Source organism: Canis lupus, chromosome 17, assembly GCF_011100685.1.
Source record: "Canis lupus familiaris isolate Mischka breed German Shepherd chromosome 17, alternate assembly UU_Cfam_GSD_1.0, whole genome shotgun sequence".
NCBI lineage: Eukaryota > Metazoa > Chordata > Mammalia > Carnivora > Canidae > Canis > Canis lupus.
This window is the reverse complement of record NC_049238.1, coordinates 22319236-22343135: the sequence shown is the minus strand read 5'-3', so window position 1 is coordinate 22343135 and position 23900 is coordinate 22319236. Positions and strand designations below refer to the sequence as shown.

Below are 23900 nucleotides of genomic sequence, written 5' to 3'. Positions count from 1 at the left end.
ATTATATCCATCTTTGCCATTGTGAGTCATCTCAAATCTTTTTAGAAACAGACAGGATAGAGTAAGTGAATGAATGAGTAAATGGATGAATGATAGCATTTACTGAGCATTCATGTGCCAGGCCCTGCTCCCAGCACTTTACAGTATCAAATGTATTCAAGCCCCAACAACCCTAGGGGAAGATGTATTAGCATCCTCACTGTTGCTGCCAGGGGACCAAAGCTCAGCAAGAAGAGAAGCTTAGCCCTTGTCAAGGTCATGGTCACACAGGTTGCCAGCCTCGAGCATCCTCCCCACTGGCTTCTTCTAGGAATAAGTGTGTGAGAAAAGCGCCCCCCCCCCACCCCAGCACCAAGGAAAAAGAGGAGTGTGAGGTGGTGGTGCTGGTGCTGGAGGGTCAGAACTGATGCTGGTGCCCGTGGGGAGTGGGGGTGACAGGGAGGGGGGTTCCGAGGAGTCCTCACCTGACTACTTGTAGCTCTCCTACAAGAGGGTTCCTTCAGGCACTAACTGAGGCAGCTGATGCAAGGGGCACGTCCTCGTCCTTGGCTTGCTTTTGGCCTCAGATAAGTTCCTTGCTCTCCTCTGGCCTTGCTCTGTTCATTGGAGCACCAGTCAGTGGGATTTGGGGGTTTGGGAGGCTCTGCTGCTGATAGAGCACAAAGCCGAGAGTGAGCTCTGAGGGTCAGGCAGCCTGGCCCCAGTGAGCCTCAGAGGACATAAGAAGTCAGGGTGAGAGGGTTCCAAGCTCTGGCAGGTCTTCGGTTTAGGAGAGGTGCACAGGCACAGTTCAACCCACCCATCTTCCCCAAGAACAGTTGAGGCTGAAACCAGCTGGGAAGAAACTCAGACATCATCTGATTGGACTTTCCATCTTTCTTTCTTTTCTTTTTAATTTATGATAGTCACACAGGGAGAGAGAGAGAGGGGCAGAGACACAGGCAGAGGGAGAAGCAGGCTCCATGCACCGGGAGCCCGACGTGGGATTCGATCCCGGGTCTCCAGGATCGCGCCCTGGGCCAAAGGCAGGCGCTAAACCGCTGCACCACCCAGGGATCCCCTGGACTTTCCATCTTATGGACAAGGAGACTGATGTTGGGAAGAGGAGAGAAGCCCTCTCCCCTCTCCAATGCAAGGCTGGACCCCGGGAGCCTGCCTGCCTCTCTGCCTGCCCTTCTCACTGCCTACAGCTCTCCCTCTGTAGAGTCTCAGCCACCAGGTAAGAAAGAGACCCCAGAGCATCTGGCAGAGCCAGCAGGATCTCTAGCTGGTCCCCCGGGGCTTCATGTCATCCCCGACCATGAGTCAGAAAAGCTTCATTGTGATACCAACCCAGTGACCTACGACTTTTGGGGTCAAGCAATTGCTATGACTAATCCTCACACACAAGGTGCTGAGTCAGCTCTGGGAAAGCGGCAAAAGAGGCCTAGTCTCTTTGGAAGCCTCCCCAGGCCCCCAGCGGTGCTCCCTCAGCTCCATACCACCAGTATTCCTCATCCCCAAGCTTTCCCTTTGCTTGCAGCTGGTGGCATCTGGGAGACCATTTGATGGGAAACTCATAGTAGGATGGTAGCAGCGGTGCTGGGGAGGGGGGAACCCTACAGCAGAGAGAGGACAACCTGGTTCTTGCTCCTGCACTGCCCTCAGCTAACTGAGTGGCCATGAAGAAATCCTTTCCCCTCTCCGGTCTGTTTTCTGCTCTGTAAAATGAGAGGCTGGTGCTGGGTGTCTCTATGTTTCTCTGCACCCTGAGAGGATTATGAGGTGCTGCCTCTCCCATGAGGTACTTGCATCAGAGAGAAAAGAACTAAAAAGGGCAAGCCTTAGCCCAAACAGTTGAGGCTCCAGTGAGGAAACATCAGTCTCAGGAGGCCTGTGGGGGAGGCACTGGGTCCTCTGCCTGAGACGCAGCCTTTGCAGGCTCTCTGAGGAGGTCAGAGCCCGAACTGTGGCCCCACGTCGAGGTGAGGGCCAGGGCCTGGGGCAGGTTAGCGCATATGGCGGGTCTCAGCTGTGGGATCAAGGATCTCATGCACCCCTGTGGGCATCACGCCTACCCTTACTCTCCCACCCAGACACACCCTCAGGCACCCCCACCCCACCCCAATTCATGCAGCCCTTGATTCCTGAGAGAAGCAAGTCTTCTGGTCTCTCCTGACAGCTGTCCTCAGTCAAGTTATCCACCGGCCCCCACTAGACAGAGGGCACCCTCTCCAGTCACCCCACTAACCTACATGAGTCAGTGCCTAGGCCTTCTCTGGAGCCAGTTTCCTCAGAGAACATTGCTCAAAGCATTGACAAGATAATGGCATGCGACTGGAGAATGGGGTTCACCTTAGGAAACCCCTTCCCTGTGAGTCAGAATCTTGGGAGGATGAAGAAACCAAGGCTTGCAGAGGGTGAGGGGCTTCCTTCAGGTCACGGAAGGTAGGGTTGGGGCTTAAGCCAGAATCTCTGGGCAAACACCCAGCCTGTTGGCAAAAAAAAGCTTTCTAGTTTTGAGGTTGAAAGCACAGTGCAGGGGATGCCCCAGCCCGCTTCATCCGTACGTGGGGACCACACCATCCTCACAGGGTCTGATCTCATGGGCTGCTGTTGAGGAGCTCACAGGGTAAGGGACCCACATAAATGGTTGTCACCTATCACGACCACCACGGTAGACACGATCCTCAGACCCTCAGGGGCCAAGCCCAGGCCCTCATGAGAGGTGGTGATCTCCCCCCCCCCCCGCCCGCCCCAACAGCACCCAGGAAGCCGCCCTGCCTGGGCTCTGACGTTCGTCCTCTCCAGGAGCCCTCTCTGTTCTTGTGGTTCCGTGTTTGAAAATCTCCCTCTGTCTTCCCAGCCACCCTCTGACCAGAAAGGCTCAGCTCTCTGCCCCTCTACACAGGAGTGACTTTTGCTGAAAAGCAAACATCACTGGGGCACCCGGCCTCGTGGTTCCAGGCTGTGTGGTTTACCTCATGATGTCATCTTCCTTCCTCCAGATAAACCAGAAGAGACCTCACTGCTCCAAGAGTCGCTGGTCCTGGGGAAATGGTGCCTGTGTAGGCTCCTCATCTGAAGATTCAGGGAACAGCCAGGAGCTGTGGCCCCGCCAGGGAAGGCACCGCAGGCCTGGCCCAGGGGCGGGGGGCGCCTCGCGATGGCTGGCGGGGGTGCGGGGGTGGCCCTCCAGCAGGCCTTTGGTTAGTGTAGGCTTGGGCAGGGCCCTCCAAACGTAGGACTCAGGTGCTGGACCTCACAGGCCCCATGCGCCAGAGCACCCAACTCCAAGCCACTATCCACACAGGACAGGGGGACAAGAGCTGCCTGAGCCAGGGCAGACAGCGCCCCCTTCCTCAGATCAGGCCAAAGGCCCCTCCGCAATCTTGTTTGCTGCCAACCAGACAAGGGGTTGGGGTATGCGGTGCCAGGGCTGGGGGATGGGCAAGGGACAGCTTCCGTCTGTGGAATACCCACCTGTCTCAGGCTCTGTGCTTTTTATAATCTCATTTAATGTTCCAACGAGTCTTTGAAGCAGGTAATACATAGAGTGTTCAGTTGATTGATGACAGACCCAAAGCTCAGAGAGGTTCGGGATCTGCCCGAGGCCTTGCTTAGCAATGGGTCTGGCACGCAGTTGGTGTTCAGGAATGTTTGCTACGTAGAAAGGAGCCAAGATGCTACCTTTTCTAGGAGAAGCAGATGTCTCTGCGATGCACAGGACAAGACCGTTTCCATTCCAAATGCGCTGGCACCCACAGAGGGGGCCCTCCTTGGGAGTCTGGGCGTCGGGCTGGGGCTGCAGATGGCCAGCGCAACACCGAAGCATCCCGGTCCGGATCCATCACTGCTGGGGAATGGATCCAGTGGGGTCCCATTTCTTTCGACTTGATCCACATTCTTATGGGGCCTCCACTCTGTGCCAGTCATGCCCACTATGCAGGGCCCTCTGGGGAACACAGAGGCTGGCCAGAGGGGAGAGAAAACAGAGACAAAAAAAAAAAAAACAGGGTTTCCTATCCTCAGGGAACTTACCGTCTTCTCAGGTACAGTGACAGGAACAATGGCCACCGCCCCCACCTCCACAGTGGTGTTAGTCACTGTATCTGCCCCACGGTACATTCCTATGTCCCAAGCCCCGTACAAAGCATGTCTCATGTATGTCTCATTGAATGCCTGTGGAAAACAACCTGTTAAGTGGCCATTATTCCCATTTTATAGATGAGGCAACTGAGCCTTGGCCTCCTGCCCAAGGTGACGAGATAGGGAATGGCAGAGCTGGGATTCAAATCCGGGACGGTCAGATGATAGGCCTGTGGTCCTGCCCACAGAACACCAGTAGGTCAGACCCGAAGCAGAAGGACCCACATTCCAAAACAGCATGTTGAGTGGCTGATGTGCCGAGGAGGGGATGCAGGGGAGCCAGGGCCTGAGACAGGCAGGCAGGATTTAGACCGGCACGTCGGAGACAAGGGGCACCAGGGCCAGCCAACGGTCAGCTGGGACTCATGGTGCGTGCAGGACTCAGGGGGAGCAGAAAATAGTTCCTTTGGGATGGAGCCCAGGGCCTTGGGAAGGGGGGTGCATCTGGAAGCAGATCAAGACCGGAGCAGGGCAAATTGAGTGCCGGGTGGTAGCAGCCACCCTAGTTCAAGCGTGGGCTCGCAGAAGGCTGTGTCCTCGAGGTCAAAGGCCAGCGCAGGCGGGAGCTTCTCTGGCCCTGTGCCACTGTCCTCTGCTCTCCATCCACCTCACATCCCTCCCCGTGGTCCAGATGCCTCCCTGGGTCAGCTGTTGGGACCTTCCAGGGAGGAAGGCCTGAGTTAGAGTAGCCAACTCCGAGGAGACAGTGGGAGCTGTGGGCGGAGCCTGAGGCCTGGAGAGTAGGAGAGCTGATAGAGGCCCTGTGGGTGGTCTCCCTCAGCCGGGGAGGGAGCCAGCAGGGCCCTCTCTGTCCCTGGCCTGGACTCCTGGAGCTTAGTCTGGAAGACGCTCAGTGTCCATGTTGCAGGCTGGGCTGGCTGCAGAGCCTCTGGAGCTTCCAGACACTGTCCCCAAAGCCATCGCCGGTCATCACGAGGCTCGCCTAGGTGGCCCCAGCTGCTTGCCGGCCTCCTCTGCCTGTGCTCCCTGTGGGGGTGGAGAGACTTCCCTGCCCCCCTGGGGTCCGTTCCACAGCCAGAGCTCCCGCAGCTCCTCTCTGCCTCTGGCCCCCTCCCCTCTCCCCTCGTCAACCCATCTCCTGCTCCTCCACCATCAGGAGCTGGGTCTCCACTAAGTGGCTCTCTGGGCCCCCCGAGTGGAGGGAGCAGCACCCTGCGCTGGACTGCCCAGCCCTGCCCGAGGGTGGCTCAGAGGTGGAGAAGGGGCGAGGCCAAGGGCAGGGAGCCTTGAGCAAGGGCGCTGGGGACGGTTTCTGAGCCCAGCTCCCCCTTGCTCACGCTCCTGGCGGGAGGCCCAGGCTCAGAGCCGGCCTCACAGGCTGATTCGTGACTGAGAAACTGCCTCCTGGGCCCTGCTCTGGGTGGGAGGGGCCTGGGAAACCAAGTTGTTGGGCCTCCGTGGCCCTGTGGGGCCTGCCCAGGCTGTGTGTGGCTGCTCAGAAGGCACGGGAAAGCCATTTTCTTCATTAACTATCTGGGTGGAGATTGCAGGAATCAGCAGGAACACTTTTCCAATTATCCAGACTCAGGCTGGTGGCCGGACCCCAGGGGAAGCAGGTTTGTCTCCTGTAGTCCTTTAGAATGCTCCCCGCTCTTCCTCCTGGGCACGGTGATTCACTGGGGCTGCTCAGGGGGGTGGGTCGCGTTTTCCACACCACCCGGCAGTCACCTGGCCAGCTGCTGCCCCTGGCTCTGGGACCTAGGATGAGCGAGGTGCCCGAGAGGTGGGCACCATCCCTGCTCTGGGCCCTGCTCACAAGCCGAGCACGGGTAACGCAGGAGCCAGACGTGTGGGCAACCTCATGTGCAGTGGCTGATGTGGCTGCAAGCATACCCCTAGGTGACCAGGACGGCCACCAGGGACTAGCCCCTCAGCTGCTCTGAAAGCCTTCCATCCCAACGCTCTGTATCCTGGCTCGACTGCGACCTGACATCTGCTCTCAAAGAGCACGACACCACGTGGAGCTCCATCCCTGGGCACTTCCAACCTGGGAGCCCTGGAGGCGGGGCCTCGTCAGCCTCCGAAGTGCCAAACCCACAGACGGCTAAGTGTCCATTTGTTGTCTTTGCCAAGTGTGGGCCTGGGATGGATGAAGGCAGGGACACGGCAGTGCCAGGGGCTGCAGGCCAGGCAGGGGCAGGAACGGGTGGCAGAGAAGATGGGGTCAGTATGCAGATTTTGGAGGGGGAATCAGCCAGACCAGTGACTGGATGTGGGGGTCAGAGATAATGTTGTCTTTCAGGCCACTTGGGGTGCCATCGACTTGGGCCTGCGCTCTCACCTCCCTGCTGCAGAGGATCGCTGACTCCGTCAATTTCCAAGGTGGGAGGAGTGAGGTCATATCTGCCGGGTGCAATCGCTCTGCAGGGTAGGAGCTCTAGAAACTCATACTCTCTCTGCTTGTAATGAAAATCATAAAAAAAATCCAAACACCCAAAAGGTATAACACAAGAATGTCACGACCCCCCATGAGCCCACCACTCAGCCCCAACACTCAACAGCATATTCTATCTTTCCTATTTCCCATCCCACTTCTTTTTTTTTTTTCATTTTAAAACAATACCAGACATCAGATAATTTTACCCATAAATACTTCAGTTTTTATCTCCAACAGATTGCGCTTATTTGTCTGTTTTACATAACCACAATGCCGAGTCTTAGCAATTGTTGATAATGCTAACGATGATGATTTCTTAACATGCCATAAACCCCAGCTCAGACTCAGATTTCTCTGGTGGTCTCATCCTTCTGGGAGCAGCACACTGATTTCTAGGACAGGGGAGATCGTCAGCAATCTCTTCCTAAAGTTCTCCGCCCTAGGCCAGGGGCTGGGCTACCGAGGTGACAGAGCCAGTGCCCATCTCAGAGGAGCTTGACGTGGCCACTGTCAAGTGGCAGGAGAGGGTTTGTCCTGGACCACCCTGGATCCAGAAAGGTGGGAAATCCTCTCCTGCCTCCCAGCATCCTCAGCATGGCTCATGGGGCCCATGCCAACCCCCGGTCCCTGTCTCACTGCTAGTGCTCTCTGAGCACCTTGAGCCTACTGCAGGGACCTAGGCCATCCCTTGGCCCAGAACGTTCCTTTATCTCCTTCCATCTGGGCTCTCCTGCTCCTTACCCCTTCCATGACCACCCTGGGGTTGCTCCTGTGTTCCCAGCATAAACCCTTGCTCCTGCTGAGACGACTCTTGAGTGTGACTGGGGCTTTCCAAAGGGCAAGGCTGCATCCCTCGTGTTGCATCTACAGCCAGCGCCTCACTTGGGATGTTCCCTGTGTTTGCTGTAGGACCTAGGTGTGCCAGTGAGGGAATGAACTCATTCGAAGGAGAACAAGTCAGTGGAAGAACAGAGGAACGACTGTAACCCTATAAAAATGGGGGGAGGTGCTCTCCCAGAGCTCCCACCCAGCTTCAGAAACCATAAAATAGCTGGAACCAGCAAGTGTCAGGGCTGCTTTGCTCCCAGTAGAGGAGAGGATCTCCTGCCCCTTCCCATCAGAGAGGCCTGGCCTGTGCTGTCCAGCATCCTGTCACTGGCTCTCTGAAAGGGGCAGTTTTCCTACCCCGGGGTAGGCTGGGAACTGGCAACGGGAGCTCAGCACATGCCCAGACCCTGTGCCTGCTGGTGGGGTCTGTTTGCACATGGCCATCTGGTTTCAATCCAGTGAAATCTTAAAACTTTCCACGGGAACTTCTTCTATTTTGCACTCCTCCCGGATGGGCTGGACAGACTAACCCGGAGCAGGCTGGGAGCTCCTGAGCAGCTGCTTGGGGGAGCCACTGCCCCCCACAGTCGGCCCCATCAGCAGGAGCAGGCATTGCTTGGGGGGCCTCCAGGATTTAGGCCCAGCCCCACCTCACACTCACTGGGGACCCTGAGCTAGTTGCTTTCTCCTTCTGGGCCTGAATCTCCTTGCCTGGGCGAAGCAAGATCAACAGCAAGCAGCCAGATTGCCTGCATGCACATCCTGACACCACCCGGAGTTAACTATGGGACTTGGGCAAAGTGACCGAACCTCCCAGGCTTTAGTTTCTTCATCTATAAAATGGAAATAAGTTGAGTTGTTGGGATGACAAGAGCATCACTACCCGTGAAGTGCTTAGCATGGTGTCTGGGATATTGCGAGGCCGATACTAAGCACTGGTTATGACACAGCCATGATTTCTTATCTGAAACCTTTGGCCATTTCTGTTTCAGAGATTATATGTTTTTGAATTTTTAGAAAGGTCATAAGGTGCATATTCTAATATCACATCTAATTCAGTGAGGTCTGGCAGCACCCTGTGATCAAACACATGAGTATTTCCTCATTAACAGCTGTGAACATTCATCGTAAGTGGGAAAAAGAAAGACTCCTGGCAGCCTAATGTTTGAGGGGGCCAGGTTTTGCTGCCAAATAAGTTATTTAAAACATTTTGAGTTTTAGTACTGTGGGGAGTTTGGAAATGCAGACGAGGAATTGGGGGCCTTGTATTGTCATGACGATGATTTGTCAAGGAGTAAGTGCAGAAATGTTTCCCAAAGCTCCGGGGTGGCTCTGATGCCAAGGCAAGCCCACTGTGGAGGGGGGTGGTGGCGGCTGGGCATCTCCTCCTGCCCTGCTGGGCTGCCTGTCGTGGCGTGCCCTGGAAAGTGTCCCAGGCAGGCAGGGCCTCCACTAGACACCTGGCACCTTTGCCTCCTTGCAGGCTCAGCACCAGAGATAAGGCTTGGCGAGTAGAGAGCAACTTTGTACACAGGGAAGGCATTTCTTCCGTTGGGCAGGGAACACCAGCCCAGCAAGGCACCCTGCAGCGGATGGGCCACAGTGGGGCCGACACCACCCATCTGGATGTGCTCTGAAGGCCTGCCTGGGTCTGAGAGCTCTTTTTTTTTTTTTTTTTTTTTTAAAGATTTATTTATTTACTTGTGATAGACAGAGAGAGAGAGAGAGGCAGAGACACAGGCAGGAGCAGGCTCCATGCAGGGAGCCTGATGCGGGACTCGATCCCGGGACTCCAGGATCGCGCCTTGGGCCAAAGGCAGGCGCCAAACCGCTGAGCCACCCAGGGATCCCCGGTCTGAGAGCTCTTGATAACACAAGCGGCCCACCGCAGGGAGCAGCAGAAGGAAGCCCTTCAGGTCAGGCCATCTATCTGGAGGCACTAGAGGCTGATTTTTGGATCCATCTGCCCCCACCTTCCCAATTTTGGCCACCTGGGCCAAGAAGCACAGGCTCATGGCTGTGGGGGAAGGAGGGAGTAAATTCCTTTCATCTCAGAGTTCGAGTGAGAGTCCTGGGCTGACGTCCCCATGGGGTCATCCAGCCCCTGCACTATAGGTGGGAGCACTGTCCCAGACATTTGCACAGAACTTTAGCATTTACACGTCCCTCCTGCAGACCTCCATCTGATATTCTCAGGAGTCTCATTATCGCTGTCCTATGTCTCAATAAAACCAGGCTCAGAGTCCAGGTGACTGGCTTCAGGTCACCTGGCCACAGCGGCCAGAGCCCAGACTTCCTGCCTCTGTGTTTAGTGCTCTCCTGGCCACATCTGGTGTCCCCACCTCACGGCCCGTCAGTGGCCTTCCAGGGACATCCCCAGCTGGTGTGGAGCTGGGGACAAATTCCCAGCCAGAGGCAGGTGCCAGCCAAGAGTTAAGCCCCAGCTGGGGTGGGAGCCGACCCCCAGGTCCCTGCCACGCTGGCGGGGGAGGCATCCTCTGACTGGCGAGTTCCCCTTACCCGAGGATTAAACACGACACCTCAGCTGATCATAAAATATAAAGAGCAAACAAGACAACAGCCAGAGTGGATAAAGGAGATTCGTGCTTATAAAGTGCTTTGAGCCCTGCAAGAAAGGAGTCACACAAAGCTTCATTCCTCAGCCTCTGGTCACTGGCCACTGTCAGGTGGCCAGGGCAGCTCTGAGCCTCACAGTGGAGGACGGCGGGGAAGGCCAAGAGGAAAAGCAAGAGAGGGGAGGTGTGGGACGGGATGTCTAGGCATCCCGGGCATCGGACAGTCACCTGTCATGTCCATAGCTCACGGCATCCTGTGAGCAAGAGGGGTGGACACAAGTGAGTGATCTTGCCCAAGGCCACACAGCCAGAAAAGCAGAGGGAAGCCAGCAAGGCCTCACATACTTGGGTCAGAGCTGGAGTGATGTACACACAGTATGCTGGGGAGGCGATCAGGCCCACGGGGGCTCAGAGCCAGGCCCGAACTCTGGGAGGTGAGCCCCGGCCCACTGAGGCTGAACAGGTGTGGCAACCCCGCATGCAGGGGTAAGGGCAGCCCCAGAGGGGGCTTTGCACAGGCTGGGGCTAGGGACCAGTGGGAAGAGGCAGGAGCCCAAAGCAGGTGCCAGGGGCCCCTGGCGGGAATGAGCACAATATGAGAAAACACTACTGGGGGTCAGACTGGCCTCTGGAAACAAAAGCAGGATCTCTGCTCCTAGGCCAGGCAGGAGGAAAGAGGAAATCAGCCCAGAGCAGGGCCAGCCCTCTAAGTGCCAAAGCCCCCTCCCGCCCAGCCCCCGGCAGAGGGGCTCTGAGCTACAGTCACTCCCCGAACTGGCCAGTGAGCCTTCCCAGACCAGGGCAGGTGATGTGCATCAGGGTTGCAGATGGTCCCTATGGGGCCTGTGAGCAAACTGCAAAAACATGCTCCTGTCTGGGTAGCTATAGGCCTGGGCCGAGGCCAGCTGAGGAGATGGGGGCTGGGGCCACGCTTTAACCCACCTCCTCCTTCCTCACTGTAAGGGGTGATCCTGACCTGTACGGTCCCCTGCAGATCCAGGACCCTTCTGCTGTCATGGGGCCTCTGAGGTTTTCATTCCCACCCCCCCACCCCCACCCCACGCTGGCTCTGATGGGGACAGGCCAACCTGTTTGGTCCTTGCCTTGGGCGAGTCAGAGGAAAGATGAAGAAACACTGATTTGGGGAATCAGATCAGGTCTTAGCCCATCCTGGATCCTTATCCCTCCCCAGGCCTCAGTTCGTGTAACACAGTTAACCTGTGTTAGCATTGGACCACGTGGTCTTGATGGGCCTTAGAAGCCAGGATGTGGGGTGACCCATTGACAAATGCCAGAGTCAAGGTTGCCCATGGCCCCGCGTGAGGCTCTCTGCCATCGGCCTTTCCCACAGAGGGCAGGAGCCAGGAATCAGGGGTCTGAGCACTGGCCCAGAGGGACAAGAAGGGGGGATGAGGGTGTGGCCAGTGTGGGAAGGGCTGGGCTGCAGGCCAGACCCACTGCCTGGGTGTCTAGGGTCACAGGGAGATGCCTCTGAGGGTTCATGCTGGGGGGACACCATAACCCTTCCCAAAGTGGATAACAGCCTTGGATCATGCAGGTGTGGCCAAAGGCCTCTGCATTCAGTGCCTGTCCTCTTGCTCTCAGACCCCGTCCCCCTGACCGCCCCCCCGCCCCACAACCTGTGGCCTGTGAGACAGAGCCTACAGTTTGGGAGCTGCAGACCTGAGTTCTAGTCCTAGTAGTGACTATTACGAGCCTGGTAGTCGCTCTTTGGGGCTTCCATTTTCTTGTTTTGTAAAATAGGGATAAAAACTTCTACCTCTTAAGGTCGACGTGAGGGCAAGCCTGGGTGTGAGCAAGGCTCTGCCCCCGGAGCTGGCACAGAGCAGAAGGCTCTCCAGACAGGAATCTCCATCATCATCCCGCCGCTGGGCCACGTGCCCTTCCTCAGCTGAGCCCCTACTGTTCCCTCCACCTGGGATGCTCTCTCCCGGCTCCTGCCCATCAGAACCCGTGGGGCAGACAAGAGCCACCTCTCCCAAGTCACGTTGTCTGATGCCCTAGCTGGAATCTCTACCTCCACCACATACACTCTCTCAGAACACCCTTGGAACAGAGTTGCTTCTCTGTGTGGTCTTTGCAGACAGGCTGGATATGAGGCCTCTTGGAGTTCTCAGTGCCCAGCACAGAGCCCGGCACTTCGTAGGTGTTCTCGACTAGAGTGTGGAATGCCCCAGCACTGAGGCCTGGGCCTGGGCCCTTCCCAAGGGAGGCTCAGGTTGTTCTGGCCAAGGGGCTGGGCCTGTGGCTGGCGCCCTGGCCCTGAGTGAGGTGGCCAGCAGGAGGCCGTAAGCCGCCCCTTGCAGCCTCCCACGCTGGCCAGGTGTGGCTGGGCTAGACATGGAGGGGGCGCTGAGGGCTCCTTAATGACAGTAATAATAGCAACAGCAGCTCCCATCCACGGCTGCTTATTATATCGCAGGCATGTTATGTCCATTACTCGTCCAATCAGCACAACCAGCCTGTTAAGTAGGAGCTATTATCATCCCATTTTACAGACAAAGAAACTGAGGTTCACAAAGGTGAAGGTCAGGTAGCCAGAGTGTAGCTTAGTGAGGATTTTCATTTCTGATTCCAGACATGGGCTCATCACCCCAAGTCGGGGTTCTGGACTGTGTTCAGGCCAAGCCCCCCGGGTCTCCCATCAGCCCTGGCTGGTAGGAGGCTGGCAGAGGCATCCCTCCCGTCTCTGAGGCCCTGACACCTTCCCTTTGGTCTCAGTCTCAGAGCTCCTCCTCCCCTCCTACCTCTGCGCCCACACACGTCTGGATAGACGCAGGTTTCAGGGCTCTCCGTGGGGCCCCCACCCAGGCCTGTCCCAGTGCCACCTGCCCAGGCTGCTTCCATTCCCAGGGCTTGAAGCCACGTGGTGAAGGCAGAAGGGCTCCGACTCCCGGCCACTCCCCACCGCGGCCTGGGCATCAGCAGCCTGGCTTCTCGTGCTCTGAGCCCTCTGGTGTCAAAGCTTGAGGGGCTGTCATCAAATGTTTTCCCCCTTTCCATCTCTTCTGGTTCCCAACTTTCCAGAAGCACCTTCCGCTCCAGCACCCTCCCCTGCCACACCTGGAGGTAAGGTTCCCTCATAAGCTCCAGCTTAGGCTGCCTCTGCCCTGTCACCTCCAGCCACCACACCAATGAACCTTCCTGAAATACCGCTTTGATCCTATCCCTCCCTTGCTCACCAGCCTGCAAGGGCCCCCTCTTCTTCTGGCAGCGGCTGGACACCTAGGCCTCCTGGGCTGTTTCTATGACTGTCTCACTTCTCACTCCCCACCTCAGCTCAGCCCGGAGGCCCAGCACCCTCCTCGTTGTCTCACCAAAGGCACCGACCTCAGTGCTTCCTCCTCCCCTGCCAGATTATTCTAGCACATTCTCCCATTTTCCACTGCTCTAAAGTTTTTGAGGCATGAACTGGCCCCTCACCATACTCATTTTTTCCTGTTGCTTGCTAAGTGGCTGCCCTGTGCTCAGCTTGTCCAAGTGCCTTTCCCAGAGTAGGTTTAAGTAATTATTCATGGAATATATTTATAATAGGGAAACTCGTGAAATAGTTCAAATGGCCAAAAAGAAGGGAAGCAGTATGTGAACTATGGAGAAATATGAGGTAGATGTTCCCAAGATGGTTGTGAAGACCGTAGCGAGATGGCAAATACAGGGCGCCTGGGTGGCTCAGTCGGTGAAGTGTCTGCCTTCGGCTCAGGTCATGATCCCGGGGTCCTGGGATCGAGCCCCACATCAGTCAGGCTCCCTGCTCAGTGGGGAGCCTGCTTCTTCCTCTCCCTTTGCCCCTCCCCCTGCTTGTGCTCTCTCTCCTTCAAATAAATAAATAAAATCTTTTTTTAAAAAAGAAATATCTAGGAAATAATGTTAAAAAGCAAAACAGGGGGCAGCCCTGGTGGCGCAGCGGTTTAGCGCTGCCTGCAGCCCGGGGTGTGATCCTAGGGACCTGGGATCGAGTCCCACGTCGGGCTCCCTGCATGGAGCCTGCTTCTCCCTCTGCCTGTGTCTCTGCCTCTCTCTCGCTTTCTCTGAATGAATAAATAAATCTTAAAAAAAAAAAGAAAAAAAGCAAAACAGGCTACAAAGTTATATTCTATTGCTTTTGAATGTGTTAACCATGAATACCTTGGAAATCATTTCCCATCACAGAGTAGGGACAGAATATTTGTTGCTCAGTGTCAAACACACATTAAACATGGTTGTGTTAGGAGGATGGGTTGTGGGTGCTGGTTTTTGCTCCTTTTCCAGAGGGGGAAACAGACATCAAGAATGACAGTTTTGTTGGGAATGACAGGGCGGTTTGGGAGCTCGCCGCTGGCTACCGCACCTGTCCAGGTGCCCACCTTCCAGGTCATTCCCACCCCGGGAGGATCCAGGATCTGAAAAGCAGAGCTTCCAGGCAGGGCTCACGGGGGCTCTTCTTGGGGACCCCGTTTGCCCACCTCGGGTCCCGTGGAAGCGCATGCTCTTCTCCTTTCCGGCTTGCTGGCTGATGCTTCGGGGGCAGGCCGAGGGTTGGGGAGCAAGAGCAGGACGGGCATCGGCACCCATTTCCTGTGCGGTTCGTGGTATTTCAGGGCGCCTCCCCCGGGCCCCTGCCTGGCAGCGACAGGGACTCTGCAGTAAGTGGTGGCAGTGGCAAACTGCTGGCGTAGCTGTGACGTGTTGCCATTCCCGGGGCCTCCCCAGTCCCTATCGGCCTTACTCTCATAACCAGCCTGTGGAGAGGGCTCATTACCGCCCAGACGAGGCAGAGTTAAGGCCCCGCGTGATCGGAGGGCGGCCTGCCAGGACTCAGCCCTGCCTGCTTGCTTCACTGCTCCGCGCCTGCCACGCGTGGATGCTCCAGAGTCAGGGCCCCACTCCACTGAGTGGCTTCCCCCCACACCGGGGCCTGGGGATACATGGGCTCTGGGGGCCCCTTAGCCTTGCCCCCTTCACATCTTCCCTGAGCGCCCCGGTTAGCACACCTCCACTCCTTTCTGCTTCACACTCACCGTGCCTCACACTCCGCAGTGCACGGTGGATCTCGTTCCCACGCTCTCTCTCTCCCCGCTGGGAGCCGAAGCTCCAGGCAAGCATCCTCACGCTCTATTCCTTGCTTTGTCTCCAGTGACCAGAAGAGCGCCTGGCACCAAGTAGATGCTCAATAAATAGCTGAATGCATGCGAACTAGGCATCATGTTCTCTGCCCAGCTGGAGAGCCCACCAGAGGGCCCAACCACCACCACGAGGCAAAGGGAGGAGTTACTTTGGGAGCCAAGAAGCTAATCTGTGCCCAGCTGACCCTCCTCTAGGAAGCCCTCCTTGATTTGCCTGGGCTGGAAGGAAGCTGTGCAGATCTGCTGTTCTCCCACACGGCTTATCACTGCTCCTCCCCACACCGCCCCACCACCACCGCCCGCAGCAGTGGGAATGTGTACTTGCCTTATCTTTCTGGCTCTTTGGGGGCAGGGTTGGCCTTATCATCTGTACAGTCCCAGCGCCAGGAACAGAGGGGGTGCTCCACAGAGGTCTGTTGAATGTATAAATGGGATTCAATCCCTGCTTCTCCCTGGAAGCAGCTCCCACCCCCAGGCACACAGAAAGTGCTCAGTAAACGCGTGGAAGGGCCGGAGGCCTGCCTGGCTCCACACTGCTTTTCTGCTCTATTTTACACCTGTTCAGTGTGTCCTAACCCGTCTGAGCCCACACTCGTGGGCTCACCTGTGTCCTGTTGGCTCTAAGCCCGTCTTGGTCAAGGCGGTCTGGCTTAGGATGGCTCCAATGTTTCGTCCTTCAGCGTCTGCAGGCCTGGTCCCCCTTTCAGGGGTGTGGGACACTCAGGGTTTCAGGGTGACACTCCCTTCTCCAGCCCTGGAAACCTGCTTCTTCCTCTCCGGGCCGCCTGTCAAGACCGGGGAAGCTCGCACGTGAGCCGTGGATGGTTAACGCTGCGTGTTCATCCTGTTTCTCCAGATAACCTGCGAACCCCCGCGGCCTCAGTCCAGGGCCCGGCCTGGCCAGACCAGGCTTTCCCACCGGAGGCCTGGAAGGCACTAAGTGGGGGATCTGGGACCAACAGTAAGGATTTTTAAGGAAGGCTAATGTTTATTATATGTTTACCAGAGAGAAGGAACCCCTGGCTAATAAAATGTTCTAGTTTTGTCTGGAAACATGCCCGTCCAGTGAGGTAATTTCCAGTCCCTGGCGCTCTTTGGAATCCCTAGCAAGCAAGTATATGTCATTGGTTAAAAGGGGGGAAATGATTACTTAATGGCTGTAGTTTAATAAACACCATGTTTTGAAAGCAGGGGTCTTGGTGGCCGTGAAGAGCTGGCAGGGGGCACAGGCTCCGGGGGTGGCACGGGTCGAGGCGGACGGGGGGCGCGGGTGGGGGTGCGACAGCTGGCAGCCAGAGTGCCGCAGACACGGGGGGAGGGAGTGCTGTCTACATGCCTGTCAGGCAGGGGCCAAAGAGGATTTTTTTTTTGGTGGCCAGTTGAAGCTTAAGAGTCAGGATGTGAAAGAGAAAGATGGACAGACTTAAGACAGGCTCTTCTGGGCACTCCCCACCTGCCGGGGCTGATCTCAGCGTGACATCCGTCCCAAATCACTGAGCTCTTCTGCCAGGCCCATGACGTAGGCAGGAGCCCCATTTTGCAGAGAAAGAAACTGAGGTCAAGTGGCTTGCTCCAGTTCACGCCTCTGGTAAGTGGTGACTCAGGCCGGCTGGCTCCAGAGCCCACGGGCCTCATCTCCCACAACAAGCCAATTAGCCAAGGGCTGGGTCTCCTGCGACTGCCCCATGGCTGCTGGCTGCTGACTGCCAGCACTCCGAGTGGCCAGGCTAGGGGGGCTGCTGTCCTGGTGACTGGGTTGATGCCAGGGGAGGCAGAGGAGGCACCCGGGGGGCGGCCTGGGTGCAGTAGGAGTGGGACGGTGCGGGAGAGGTGGAGGCAGCCGTCCGGTGGTGCAATCCACCAGCCCACGCAGGCCGACGGCCTGGTGTAGGGAGGACTCTTCACCCTCCTCACCCCATGGGGGCCCGTGCTTGAGTGTCAGGAGTGGGCACTGAGGCAGGATAGGGGCCATCAGGGTCATCTGAAGCTCGGGCTGTGTTGTGAGTGAAGGAGTCTTCCCCCAGGTCCGTCTGGCCCCAAGAGGCAGACCCTGGCCCCAGACCTCGGGTCCCCAGGCATGACAGCAGCCCCCTGCTGGGCTATGAAATGAGGTAAAATCCCTCCATAAACCTACTCGCACATATACACCCAGAAGACTCCAAGGCTGTACCCTGGGGAGGTGGCACTCTTACTCTGCGGGCGTTGTTCCACTCACATGATTTTGGGCCTACCCAGAGATTGTGCTCAGAGCTCTGCCACCCGCCTCCGGCTCTCTACAGTGGGGGCCTATGAGCTCTGCTAATGGCCAGAGACCAGAAAGGTGATGGATGTGCGGGGCCCAGAACAAGGCCTGGGGCCTCATGCGTGGCCCTCAAGAGGGCTTCTGTTGTTTAACACCCATCCACCACCTTATTTCTAGAAGGCACCTGCTGCCTTCTGAGCTTCTGCTCTATTGGCACCTGCCCAGACAGCCAAAGGTCACCAGGAGCCGGGTAGTCTCGTTTGGTGGCAAAAGTGTGATCGTGGAATTGAAAGGGATGGATTTCCCTGGGTGGAACCTAAAAGGGATCAAAGGGTATGTTCCAGAGAGAAACTTTGGAATGAAGAGACTTATGTAGAAGGACTGCTCCTTGATGACACTGAAGAAGCAGGTGGTGGGCTCCGTTCTGGAGGAATGTGTATCTGTCACACCTTCCACATGCCGTGCTGCTCGTCCCACAGTGGTGCAAGGGCAGCTGGCCCAGAGCAGGGAGGGTCATTCTGGTCATTCCTGGGTTGCCTGTGGGGCTACTTTTATTACTGTAATTAGTCATAATTCGTCATGACCCCAAGCATGACCTCTCAGACTTGTAAAGTGTGGCTCTTCCAAAGGGGTCAGAGATGAATGGAGGAGCAATGTGGGTGCCCCACAGAAGGAGAACGTGAGCTATGTTAGGAAATAACCCTTGGAGTTCTTTCATATTTGCTCTGGAATCAGTTCATGGATCCTGTGCCTTTGGAAATACCCTGGTAATCTTCCTTAATAATTGCCACAGCCATTTCATCTCATTTTCCCCTGATATTAGGCCATTATTCCAACCAAGTGTGTTTTGGACTTTAACCTGAGAACATGGCACAAAGTCAGATTTTTTTTCAACTGTGGGGCTGGCCCTGACTCTCATCTGAAAATCAGTGTGTGTGTGTGTGTGTGTGTGTGTGTGTGTATATATATTTTAATATATATATTTATGTAACCACACGGATTGGCCTATCTGCCTATACAAAGACTACTTCAAAGCATCCTCTGGGTGAGTGCACACAGACACACAGAACCCCCTGGGGTGAAGTCTAGCCTTGGAACCTGCAGATCTTGGCCTGACTCATGCTTCCATCTGATCTTGGCCTTGCCTGACCACCCCAGGCCCCTCTCCTCCTCCAGAAAATGTCAAAAACCAGGACATGAATGTCTTTTATAGAGTAGACAATAAATCTCCCTCCATTTGGAGAAGCTGGATAAGGGAAGTGGAAAGAAGCAGAGCCCTGGGCTCATTGTGTTTGTGTGATAAGGAGGGGGATGGACAGGGAGCAGAGGGAGAAGCAAGGGAAGGTAGGAGGGAGGGAGAGAGAGTAGCAGGGATGAATGAATAGTTAAGAACACCAGCCTCCTGGCCTTACACAAGTTATTTAACCTCGTTGAAGCTCAGTTTCTTGATCTATAAAATGGGGATGATAATCTACCTCATTTAGTCATTTTGATGATTGAAAAAGACAACGTATAAAAAGTAGCCAGCATGGAATGTCATTTAGAGCTTGATAAGGGTCACCAACACCATGGCCACCCATCCAGCATTGTTTCTGTTTGGCATCTGATCTACTCTCCTTTCACTCTACAGGCCCTGCACAGAAGCACTATAGATGCATAAACTAAAAGGCAAGGTTTCTTCTCTTGTTTTTATTTTTAAAAGCACCAATCCATTGATTATGAGGCCACGAACAGGATTAGATGCCGTCTGACCACAAGATGATGTTTTTAACGTTCACGCTAAGGAAAGCTGTGGGATGGGCCAGTCCCCAACGAACTGGGACAGATTCTGGGACCAGCACTATTTATAGGCCCGAGCAAGAAGCAAACCAAGTGTGGTTATTTCTCTACCAAGGCTGTGCCTCCAAAACAAGAGTCTGTGGTCATCAGGAACTGAAACTGAGTCAGAAGCAAAAGTGACCTGTGTTGCTCTGATTTTCCTGCCTGTGAGAGAGCAGGTGCCGGGGCACAGAAGCAGGTCACCGGGGTGTTTGCTCTCCAGCGCTCCCCAGAGCCTGAAGCCCCACCGCCCCAGCGTGGTGATGGTGGGGGGTGGTGGTGGTGGCGGTGGCGGCGGTGGGAACTCCCACAGAAATTTATCCTCTCCCATTCGTTAAAATCCACATGATTCATCATTTTGTCTTCCTAGTCATCCAGACAGAGTCACTCTTCCAAAGGCCACATTCATTGGCAGGACTTCTTAACAGGGGCACTCTGACTTTTCAGAAAAAGGCCAATGTCAACATCAGAAAATCATTTTTCTGGTCTGCGATCATAATAGCCACCGTTTATCAAATTTCCCCGTGCGCCAATCACCATACTTGGTGCCTTCTGTACATTCCTGATTTTATTCTCACAACCCTAGGAGGCAGATCTTTACTCCCATTTTACAGATGAGGAAAACAAAACTCAGAGAGACCCAATGAAGATCTGCCCTGGAGTCTGCTTGCCCCCGGGGAGGCTCCCACAACCACCCTCCCTGCTCTTCCCAGGTCTGCATCCAAGGACCTCACGTTGGTAGCTGGAAATTGGTCACGGCCGGGGGGGTGGGGGGGTGGTATTTACACCGTCGAAACTGGCAAACAGTATAAATCGGGCCCCTCCTGTTTTTCTTGTCCTTTTTTAAACCGCTAAAGAACTGCTTGTTAAATATTCACCAGCCACTAAGTGGGCAGAGCCAGGATTCAAATAGAAGTCTCTCCCCAGGTTCGTGCTCTTTCCAGTTTGTCCCCAGGAGCACGGTGGCTCTGTCATGGGGCCCCATCGGGCTGTTGGCGACGGGTCCTCAGGAGGCTGAGAGGCTGGGAGAAGGCTCAAGGCTGGCCGTCCAGGGCCCTGTGCCTCCGCCCCAGGGCCCCCGGGAGATGCCCAGGTAATAGCAGTCAACGCATCCCAGACCTTCTCCTTGTCTGTGCTCAGCTCAAGATTCAACTGAAATTACAAGGGTTGACTAAGCTGGTGACAGGATTTATGAGGTAATAATAATGTGCTCTCATATATGGCACTTTTCTTCTTCAAAGCATTTTATAGGCACTTACTAATTAGTCCTGGGCTGCACTCTGTATGCAGGTATGATGCCCGATGATGGGCTGAACTAGCAAGAAGGATTTAAAAACACACTGGTGACTGTCACCCATTTACAGGCACCACTTGCTTCTGCTGCTGGTGAGGGTAGAGCTCAAACTCACAAACACTGGTTTTTGGATCCGTGGTATTAGAAACACGAAGTGGCCACTGTCACCTTCTGTTGTTTGGTTCCTCCTGAGAAAATCAACCCAAACCCTCCTCCTGTGGTAAGGGGAATGAAAGTGTCTAAAATTCATATAATCCTCGTGCTCACGAGTCTATACATAGCACATCATCCTTCACTGGGAAAGCAAAGATGTCAGTTTGTTTTATGACAGTGATGGGGACATATGTGAGAAGCAGCACTGGGTCTTCAGCTAGGAGCCTCGGTTGGATCCTGACTCTGGCACTGACTGGCTGGTGGTTGTGGGTAACTCACTTAACCTCTCTGATCTTGCTTCCTCATTGGTGGAACAGGGGCTACCCTACCGGCTTGCTGACTTCACAGGTCTGCTGTGAGATGCTCTGAGGTAAAGGGTGTGACAGCGCTTCCTGCTCAGATTGTGCCTACTTGGCAGAAGCATGGGTATATCATCGATGGTCCGGCCGGCCTGGGCATATGTGCACCCCTAGAAGTTGGCAGGGGCAGGAGGGCTGTCCCCAGGTCACACTGCCCACTACTGGCTGTTCTATCAACTGGCTGTTTGAAACGCCAAGGGTCCAGGCCACGTGACCTCACCCCGTCCCACAACTGCCAAACCACCCTCTGCTGGAACTGGCCTGGAGTCCCCTACTGAGTTGACTCGTCAACTCTTGGCTCTACGGGCTGAGAGCCCAATCCATGGCCCTCCATGCGGGGAGAGGGTCACAGCAACCCTAAGTGATGGTGTCATGGGACAAAGAGAGTGACAGTTGGCTCACCGCTGCACTGAGGAAGAGTGGGCAGTCCAATGACCGGGGACAGAAGAGGCTCCAGGGTGGTCAGCTGGCTTAAGGCTCAGAAGAATCACGACGGGAGTTCTATCAAAACCCAGATGTCTCAGCCCTGGCTGGTAAGAACTGACTGAGCAGAGGTGCAGTGGAGGCCTGATCAACCACTCTTCAAACAGCTCCCTGGGAGTTCCTGATGAGCCAAGTCCCTGTAGGACGAGAGAAGGGACTTCCTCTAGGCCACAGAGCCAGCAAATGGCAGAGCTGGGGTGTGGACACAGGTCACTGGACTGTTCTCTTGTCATGGGAGTTCCCAAGGTTGCAGGGCAGGGGGCAAAGTACCCACAGCCGTAAGAGCCCAAAGCTGGGCGGTCGTCCAGCTGGTAGCCAGCGGGGAGGTCTGTTCGAGCTGTTCTCCTGCCCCCTGGGAATATTCCTGGGTGCTCGAGGATACAGGAAGGAGAGGCAGCCCTCCCAGTCCCCACAAGGGCCCTGATCTGGCTTCCATTCAGGCTCACAAGGTAAAACCTGGTTCAACCAAGAGAATGGCGAGAGGCCCGTGAGAGCCTACAGGTGTGCCAGGGCTTCCCCTTCGCCCGGGAAGGCGGGTGCCCAGGGAAGAGCACTGCCCAGGTAGGCCAGACGCTTGCTTCTCTCCCCTCTGCACTGAGGTCCCACTTGCCCATGTTGGAAGCCTTCAGGACGCGACAATGCTAAGCGAAACTGTACATCTTGTCAAGTGGTCAGGTTGGCTGGACTCGCTGGTGAGGAAGCTAAGGGAAGCTGTGCGATGGTGATGGGGGGAGCCTGGCCCCCAGCTCCAGCTTTACTCCCAGGTTGCCTGTCGAGTTTCTGTAGCTCTTGGGCCTAACTTCTCTCTGCGCTTGTGGAAGCAGTAGGGGAGAGGACTGGGGGTGAAAACGAGAGGAGTTCCGAGACTCCATCTGGCTCTGACAATCCAGAAGTACAGGGAAGATGGAAATTCCTCAGGGTATCTGCCCCTACTCTGCTCCTGGGTGGCTGCAGAGCTGCCGGGCCTGAGCCGGGATGCCACAGACATGTCAGTGATGGCCCACAAGACCCAACCTTTGTCTTACAGGTTTGATCTGCACGAGGCTGCATGAGCCCAAAGAGCTCTCCCACCAGCCTCGGGAGGGGGGACTGGAGAGAGGGGAGGACGGAGGTGGCACATTTGGCAAACTTTAATCACTGCCTCTGTGCATATGGTGCGCTCACAGGGAGCTGGGGGGAGGGGGGCAGCGGCGGTTGTGCTGGATCCCAGTTGGTCCTGAGCACCAGCCCTGGGCCTGGCTGGGTGGGTGACTGAAACCACGCAGGGTGGTCAGATTCATTCAGGCAGCGCCTTTTCCAATGGAGAACTACCCCAAGTGGGAAATGCTGGGGTGTAAAACACACACACACACATGCACACGCACATGCACACATACACAACATTAGTTTCAGGGAAAAATAAAAGCAAAGACAGGAGGTCTTAGAGACAAAGGCCTTCCTGGAATAAGGGTGTGTGCATCTGTGATGTCTTACTTTCCCCGGGAAAATACTGTGTCATTATTTGTCATTTTATTTCTTCCAACTAAGAAATATACTGAAGGAAACAAAGAGGGAGCAACCAGAGGTGGGGGCTCGAGGATCCAGGTCACCGCCAGCCAGCTTCAGTTTGGGTTCCAGGCGGGGCGTGCAAAGCCACGGTGTGAGCAGAACGCTGCCATGAAGGCATTCCAAGCGGCTTCCAGGAAGCGGCCATATGTGCTGACACGCATGTGGACACAGCAGTCTGGCTGGCCGCCTCTCCAGACTGGTGTTTCCTAGAGCTTTCCATTGGCAAACGCTGCCTCCTGGAACTGAGGGACAAAGGTTTTGAAATAAGCCCTGGTGGGAAAGAGGGGGAGAAAAAAAAATGTGGTTAGCGCAAACAACTTGAAAAAAAGTGCAACTCAGAGCTTTCGGCCTAACTCAGAACAGTTGTTATTTATTGTTCCTGCATCTTGGGTTGGATTTCCCTTCCCTGCTGATGCAAAACCCTCTGGATTTTTCCAAGGGAGGGACATGCACTTCACGTCTGTGCTATCTTGCACAGGCTGCTTAAAGGGCCTGTACCCAGCCCTCCCCGGACACCAGCTCCTAGTAGACATCAGTACTCAGGCTCCCTCTGCCTCTCCTCGGCCAGAGACAAGGGCCTGATCCCCGCCACAAGCCAGAGTGGCCAAGCCAGTGGCCTAGCCGTTTTTGTGGCTTAAATGGAAAGAGTTGTATTCTTCACTCCGTTGGATCTTTGACTTCCTACAAAGAGGGTCTAATAAAAAGGGTTTCTAACTGTTCCACAGTCTCCATTTATTTCCAAACATATGTGCGGTTTGGTCTACTGGCAGGAAAGCCAGGCTGTGAATCGAGAGACCCTTGGTCAGTCACGGACAGCTGACATGATCTGGGGCAGACTGTCTGGCCTTCCTGGAACCCAGATTCAAATCCATGGAGATGAACTCCACATGTGACGTGGGCCCGCTCCACCAGGCATGGTATGAGGCGCCTGGGGCTGCGAGAGGAGCCGG

General features: G+C 55.5%; 2 protein-coding genes and 2 long non-coding RNA genes across 7 annotated transcripts in view; 2 read left to right on the top strand and 2 right to left on the bottom strand.

The window, feature by feature from the left end:
- The first annotated feature begins 5528 nt into the window (after positions 1–5528).
- LOC119869730 lies at positions 5529–19866 on the top strand. The gene is made up of 3 exons (XR_005372263.1): positions 5529–5705; positions 6392–6471; positions 18926–19866. It is a non-coding gene; the product is annotated as an uncharacterized LOC119869730 (long non-coding RNA).
- On the bottom strand, positions 13968–22672 carry LOC119869728. The gene is made up of 4 exons (XM_038561146.1): positions 21322–22672; positions 15379–15466; positions 14949–15079; positions 13968–14550 (listed from the first exon to the last, which is right to left on the bottom strand). Exons 1-4 carry the CDS (start codon positions 21633–21635, stop codon positions 14358–14360), a joined length of 726 nt encoding a protein of 241 aa, XP_038417074.1. The 5' UTR covers positions 21636–22672; the 3' UTR covers positions 13968–14357.
- LOC119869729 lies at positions 19905–23669 on the top strand. Its single transcript, XR_005372261.1, has 2 exons — positions 19905–20309; positions 20878–23669. It is a non-coding gene; the product is annotated as an uncharacterized LOC119869729 (long non-coding RNA).
- The window catches only part of BABAM2 (BRISC and BRCA1 A complex member 2), a 406643-nt gene continuing 405565 nt past the window's right edge, over positions 22823–23900 (bottom strand). For 2 of the 4 annotated variants that reach the window (XM_038561135.1, XM_038561136.1), the window contains one exon: positions 22823–23220. In XM_038561135.1, the coding sequence (XP_038417063.1) occupies positions 23157–23220 (64 nt within the window). In that variant the 3' untranslated portion in view covers positions 22823–23156. The remainder of the gene's footprint in view (positions 23221–23900) is intronic. The other 2 variants (XM_038561134.1, XM_038561138.1) reach the window with 2 other exon arrangements.